This window comes from Thunnus maccoyii, chromosome 7, assembly GCF_910596095.1.
Source record: "Thunnus maccoyii chromosome 7, fThuMac1.1, whole genome shotgun sequence".
Classification (NCBI taxonomy): Eukaryota; Metazoa; Chordata; class Actinopteri; order Scombriformes; family Scombridae; genus Thunnus; species Thunnus maccoyii.
Window position 1 is genome coordinate 33,681,908 of NC_056539.1, and position 7,500 is coordinate 33,689,407.

At 38.7% G+C, this 7,500-nt stretch overlaps 1 protein-coding gene across 4 annotated transcripts in view; it reads left to right on the forward strand.

The window, feature by feature from the left end:
• The window catches only part of patj (PATJ crumbs cell polarity complex component), a 148,210-nt gene that overhangs the window by 25,288 nt on the left and 115,422 nt on the right, over window positions 1–7,500 (forward strand). For all 4 annotated transcript variants that reach the window (XM_042416601.1, XM_042416602.1, XM_042416603.1 and 1 more), the window contains 3 exons: window positions 5,790–5,845; window positions 6,004–6,060; window positions 6,861–6,995. In XM_042416601.1, coding sequence (XP_042272535.1) covers window positions 5,790–5,845; window positions 6,004–6,060; window positions 6,861–6,995 — 248 coding nt within the window. The remainder of the gene's footprint in view (window positions 1–5,789; window positions 5,846–6,003; window positions 6,061–6,860; window positions 6,996–7,500) is intronic.

Here is a 7,500-nt window from a genome sequence, read left to right on the forward strand (position 1 = left end):
CCACACATTCTTATTCCTTGTCAAAACCTTATGCCTACATAACCCACAATGCAACTCAACAGATTGTTCTGCTAGTAGCGGCTAATTTATCCTGCTAGCCTCCAGCAGAGAGGAGGAGCTACAGAGGTCTGCTAACCTCCACACACACCGCCCGGATTATTTTTACTTTTCAAATTTGTCGTCTTCAGTGCCAACTGATGGTGACTCAAGTGACATCATCAGTGACATCATCAGTGCCATCATCAGCTCCTTACACGTCCTGCAGACACAGAGCAACATATCAGTATTCATTCAGAGTTTCTGGCCACCTGAGAAATGATAAAGTCCAATATTCTCTCTTATAGTTCTTGGTGGTTTCGTTACTATGGCGACCCCTTTCACATAAACATATTCATGTGATCCATTCTTCAAATGAAAATATTGATTATAGCAGCTTTAAACACCAACCAAAAGATCAGGCAGTAAAGGACGATGCTGTTTTTGGCAATGATGAAGATTTCAGATCCTTTACTTCTAACTAAAAGAAGAAATATTATAGTCTAGAAATACTCCGTTACAAGTAAAAGTACATAAGTTTTAGCAAAATGTAGTTAAAGTACCAATAGTACTCATCATACAGACTGTTGTATTATATTGTTTGTTTTAATCATAAATACATGTAAGAGCATTTTAATGCTGTAGTTCATCAACATGGAGCCAATTTTAGATACTTTAGGTTGATTAATAGTGATTGATTTTTTTCTTTTCTTTTCCTTTTATGTCTTGCACACAAAGAGCCCGACCCTCCCGGCTTTACAAGACACTGAATGTACAGTTGCAGTGGTCAAATCTTTCATTTCATTACAAAATTACAGATTGTTTTACAGCTCGGTCATAAATAAAATATTCTGCCGTCTCTCCTGAGAAATAAAGTCTCACAAAAAAAAAAAAGGTTCCTTTCCTGAAGCAAGTTTTTCAGAATCATCCAGCACGAAGAAATCAACATAAATGGATATTTTACTAAAAAGTATATCTGTGCCCCCGTAGACAGGACAGTAAACTGCATATATATGATCAATACATGTTCTAGTGTCTTTAAATCCATTCTGTCCTCTCAGGTGATCTATTAGTCTGAGTTTAAAAGTGAGAAACACAGTTTATACTCAGATAATAAGACTTCTGCCCCGGTGGCTTAGTGGAAGCTTTAAGAGTTAGGAATATGTTTATAACGCTCTCTTACCACTGTGCAGGAATAACAATAATATAATAATAAAACGAGACTGAAACAACTCAAATAACATTTAACAACCTCGATGACTTCAGCACTTCATTGGAAATTTGCAGCTTTTTTCAGTTTGCATTTATTTATTACGTTTTTTAACTCTTCTATAGAAAAAATTTGTATTTGAAAACTTATTACAGTTATTTACATCAGCATTTATGTCAGTTAATGACCTCTTTTAAACTGGTTATTTCCTTCAAAAAAACATCAAATGAATTGTTGCTTCTCCCACTTTTGTAACACAACTCTTAAAACTACATTCACTAGTTTTACCTCCAGGGTTATTTCCCTCAACTCCATTCATTTCATTCCACAACTGTTGGGAATTATGAGTTAATAAGTAATCAATATGCAATGAAAGTTTGCCTTTTCTTAGATTCTATCTCCAGCTCGTCTCTCAGGTTTCTGTTTTTACATTTTAGAATTTTTTTCCTCTGCTGTTCTGAAATTGTTCTTATAAAGTCTGCAAATCTTGACTCCAGTGGGGTTTGTAAGGTTTTCTAAAACCTTTATGGTTATTACATTTCCTCTTTATTCAATACTCTATAGACACACAATCTATCATCCTGAGCATCCAGATCCCTCTGGCTGTTTTTAAAACATCCCATTGGCCAGAGGACAAACATGAATCAGGAAGTGGCCTTTGTGGTTTTGGCAAACTGTAAATGTGAATCTGTTTAACAAAATAAGGTCTTACTAGAACCTTTAACATCAGTAAATGATGGTCAGGTGATTTACATCTATCAGCCAGTAAAGAGACGCCTTCTGCCCCAAATCTCTCAGTTCACTCATTTGGGGTGAAAACACAACAAAACACAATTCTTCAAGCCTTCATATCGTCACCTTTTTAAAATAATGGCCCGAGTCATTTTTTCTCGTTTCTCAGAAAACACAATAAATCATCATGGTGACACTGCACAACAGGCCACTATAATACCGATAAATTGATGTTATGATTACTAATATTATGTTCAAATGAGATTTTCATTAAATAAAAACACAAAAGTAAAGAGGATCCTTTGTAATTTTTTAGTTATACACATAATTTCTAGCTGTTAGATTATAATACGGTATTCAAATCTTTCTTAATTAGATCATGTCATGTGGACAAAATGAGACAAAAACTGTGATTAAATATCGTTTAAATGGCAGAAAAGAGTTAACCTGTCACTGTCACTGTCACTATCACTATCACGGTCACTATCACTGTCACTATCACTGTCACTATCACTATCACTGTCAGTGTCACTATGACTGTCACTATCACTATGACTGTCACTATCACTGTCACTATCACTGTCAATATCACTATCACTGTCACTATATCACTGTCACTATCACTGTCACTATCACTGTCACTATATCACTGTCACTGTCACTATCACTGTCACTATCACGGTCACTGTCACGGTCACTATCACTATCACAGTCACTATCACTATCACTGTCAATATCACTATCACTGTCACTATCACTGTCACTATCACTGTCACGGTCACTGTCACTGTCACGGTCACTATTACTGTCACTATCACTGTCACTATCACTGTCACGGTCACTGTCACTGTCACGGTCACTATCACTGTCACTATCACTGTCACTATCACTGTCACTATCACGGTCACTGTCACGGTCACTATTACTGTCACTATCACTGTCACTATCACTGTCACGGTCACTGTCACTGTCACGGTCACTATTACTGTCACTATCACTGTCACTATCACTGTCACTATCACTATCACTATCGCTGTCGCTGTCGCTGTCACTGTCACTGTCACTATCACTGTCACTGTCACTATCACTGTCACTATCACTATCACTATCACTATCACTGTCACTTGTAACAGCCACAGATTCTGGAGCCTTTCCACTCTTTGCTAAATGCTAGCTTCATGCTAGCTATTTTGCTGACTAAAGACTGAACAAAAAGACTAAATAACTACGCAATATGATGATTTAGTCACACTCTTGACGTAGGCCGTTATACTACAGGGGTAGAATCACATGATCTGTTCAACTGAGGATGTGGGTGATTTTACCAGAGGTGGCATCATGAGGAGATGATTTAGTCAAAAAAATCATTTTTGTCAAAACCATTATTTTAGGAAGGTGACGATATGGAACAATAATACAGTTTACTATCTTTGCCCAAACGTATTCCACCACTCTGAAAAACTCAGTTAATATTTCCTCATAGTTATTAACGGTGCTGTCTAAGGTATTTCTGGTAGAAATATTATCCACATCACTTACACAGTCAAGACTACCAACAAGACCGTTGAAATCCCCACACAGATGAACAGCATCCACCCAAAAACCCAAAACCCAAAACAAGGGATAAGAACCAGCTGATCTTGTGGATCCTTCTGGAGGTGAAAATAACGGAACAGTAGCCAGAAAACCTTTTGTAAAGAATTCACTCTGTACGAAGGGATTTCCCCTTCAACAAACAGAAGGCCCACATCAGACACATCAGACTGGAATATGAAGGTCGGACGCTTTGCTCCATCATATTTATTCTGGTAGAAAACTGTCCAGCATCCAAATCAAGGTTATCTTGACTTTCTTTATTATTCATCTCAGCTTTCAGCTTCTCTCAGTTTTCAGTGATAAGATTCAGCCTTCCCAAAACCATACGAAATATCATACTGAAGTTTTTTGTGAATTACTCGACTCGCTGATTGTTATTTGGATGAAATAACTAACAGATTATTTTGGTGAGAAACAGCTGAGAGACCAAGTAGGAGAGACAGAAGCTTCTAGTTACTGATTATAACGACCAACGCAGCGGCGCTCCGACCGTTTCCTGAATCTGTTTTGCTTGTCTGTGTGTGTTTTAGTGCCAAGTGCAACACGCAGGGTTCTCAGGTGGGAGGAGAGAACGAACAGGTGGAGGGTTTATTCAGATGAAACAGTGTAAACTCAGTTGTTGTTGTTCTTGTTGTTGTTGAGAACAGACGTCTCAGAAACACGATGTCACTCCGCTGGAGCAAATCTCTATCAGCAGATGCACAGAAATAACAGAATAATACTTAAAATATAAATTAAAAATCATGTTTTAATGTTGAAATGCTTTATATAAAATGTGATGCCACAGTATGAACATATACTGCTGTTAATATATGTGACATGTTTACAACATGAGAGGAGAATTAAGACTGAAAAAACACAACAGCTTTATTAAAGTATTATTTCATTATTTATTAAAATAAACAGCAACATGTTATATGTTGTGTGTAAACATGGAGCTGCACCCCCCCCATCCATCACCGACTCTCCAAGCATGATGATGGCGCCGCCGACGTATTCGCCTCATTAATCTGTGATTCGAGTGTCTTAAACTCGTCCTGACCTGATCTCCGTTCACGCTGCTGTTTCAGCTTCTTATTGTACACAAACATCAGACAGAATTATTCACTATTGACTCGATAGATTTACTTTTTCCTCTGAGCTTGTGAACAAGTTTCTTTCACAAACTGCAACTTACGCGCCGTAGCATAGTGTCCCCAGTGTCCCCAGTGTCCCCAGTGTCCCCAGTGTCCTCAGTGTCCTCAGTGTCCCCAGTGTCCCCAGTGTCCTCAGTGTCCCCAGTGTCCTCAGTGTCCTCAGTGTCCCCAGTGTCCCCAGTGTCCTCAGTGTCCCCAGTGTCCCCAGTGTCCCCAGTGTAATAGTAATAGTTCTGCATCATATTATATAAAGGTATCATGTGTTTTTTACAATAATACACTTTATTTGTATATCATCTTTCACACAAAGTGCATAACTTAGAATGTTAAAATATATTATTTTATGTAGTTTAATCTTAATCTGAAAAGTAACTATAACGCCTGGGACACACTGGATGCGTGCGTGTGCGTCACTCAACTGCTGCGTCTCGCACGCTTGCAGCGTCCACACAGGAAGCGTGTCTGCTGCGGCGCTTTTGCTACTGGCAGCCCTATCTATCTCTCTATCGTGTTCCCAGTCTGTTTCTGCTGAGAACGACGCGCGTCATGCAGAGAAGATAGGCGAGACCTCGAATCTCTAGATGACGCGACGTGTGTCTCACCTGGGCTGAGTGAGACACACCTCTAACCTGTTAACATGGGCGCTGAAATGAAAAGCACGACGTTCCACGACACACACGCGCTGCTCACGCATCCAGTGTGTCCCAGACGTAAGTGGTAAATAAATGTAGTGGAGTAAAAAGTACAATATTTAAGTACTAAGTGTCAAAAAAGTACCTAAAAATTGAACTTAAATATAGTACTTGAGTAAATGTACTTAATTACTTTCCACCACTTTTTTTTTTTATTTAAAAAATGTTAATAAAACATTGTCTGTCATTAATTATGTAAGTATTAGTCTCCTGGTAAAGTGCTACTAGACATCCTACAGTAGTATTACTGACCACTTGATGTGTTGCAGCATTGTATTGCAATAGTAGAAGTTTTAATGCAGTGTTTTACTGGCTGAATTGTAATGTGTGTGTATGTGTGTGTGTGTGTGTGTGTGTGTGTGTGTGTGCGTGCGTGTGCAACTACAGATGCAGAACTGAGGGCTAAATGGGAGCAGGCTCTGGGACCAAACTACCAAGTCCTGGTGAGACCAAACACACACATATAGATGCACAATTTCACCGATAATGTTGTCAGTATGTCAGTATTATAATGCTCTTTAGATAGTGACTGTGTGTGTGTGTGTGTGTGTGTGTGTGTGTGTGTGTGTGTGTGTGTGTGTGTGTGTGTGTGTGTGTTCAGGTGGTGAAGTTGGATCCTGTCATTGAAGACGATGCAGAGCTGCAGAAATCCTCCAAGGTGAGAAACACTCTTTATAAAGCCCAACATCACAAATCCCATATTTGTTGTTGTCTCAGAAACAACATGAAACATCACATATTGTTACTTTTACTAATGGATTTCTAAACTTATTTTGCGTTGAATGACTGTATGTAAAGCTGAATATTCATTTATTCATCCATGCAGTTATTATGAATGAAAATGTAAAATATAGATAGAGAGCTGCTCAGCTTTATTATTGTGGTTGTACGAGGGGGTTTTTAGGGGAAAATAGTTTTTATAGAATCTTCTCAACATCTTCAAATCATCTCCTCTCACAGCTTTTCATAGTTTCATAGTTTATTAAAGTTGTTTTTCTTTTCTTTGTGAATCAAAGCTGAAGGTTGAGATAATAAATGTATTACAAGGAAACACATTGAATCCCTACATGTTTGACCTTGTCCTGCTTTATGTTCATCTGACAGCGTTCAGTTCAAAGTGTTACACAAATGTTTTAGGTCTGACTTTATAACACTGCTGTGGTAACTTTTACAACAAAGGTAACTGGTGTTTATTCAGACGTGAGACTGAGCATGTTAAAGGTGCAGATCTGAAAGGGGTTTTAGATATTCATCTGGTCATTTGGAAGCTGTAGTGAATGTGATGCTGGTGAATTGTGTTGCATTATTCTGAAAGGTGTTAATACAGGATGATAGTAGAATCATCTCTCAGTATGGTACAATAACACAAACTACCACTTTGAGGCAGGTTATTAGTTATTTCTGTTGGTCTGCATTAGCTTTAGCTTTCTTCCTCGTGTCCCGTATCGTTTTGTGCAGCTGCTGCCCATCCACACTCTGCGTCTCGGTGTGGAGTTGGACTCGTTCGATGGTCATCACTACATCTCCTCTGTGGCCCCTGGAGGCCCCGCGGACAAACATGGAGCCCTGAGACCAGAGGACGAGCTGCTGGAGGTGAATGCATGAACACTCAGATACATACACTCGCTGTAGGAGGTGATGCAGCTTCTACTGGATGTCATACTGGTTGTTACAGATGTTTCATACACCTGTTCTATAAACAAGCATTACATTTCTCAGCTTTAGAGTTGTTGAAAGATGTATTTTTTTCCTCTTCTAATGGAGCTAGGCTAGCAGTTTCCCTCTGCTTCCAGTCTTTGTGCTAAGCTAAAGGCTAAACACAAGACATAAACATCATATTCCATACGGAGTGCCACAAGGCTCAAGTCTGGGTCCACTAATGTTTTGTTTTTTTTATACTACCAGCAGGGGTTATCGTCCACAAACGCAGTATTGATTTTTATTATTTATGTTGCAGACATGAAACTCTTTAAGATGTTCATCTTCACTTCGTAGAAAGTGGCATCTTTGATATTAATGTAAAGACAATTAAATCAGAGAAAAGTTAAAAGGTTTACTTACTGGTCAACTGATGTTACTGGTATTTGGTTGTTCTATA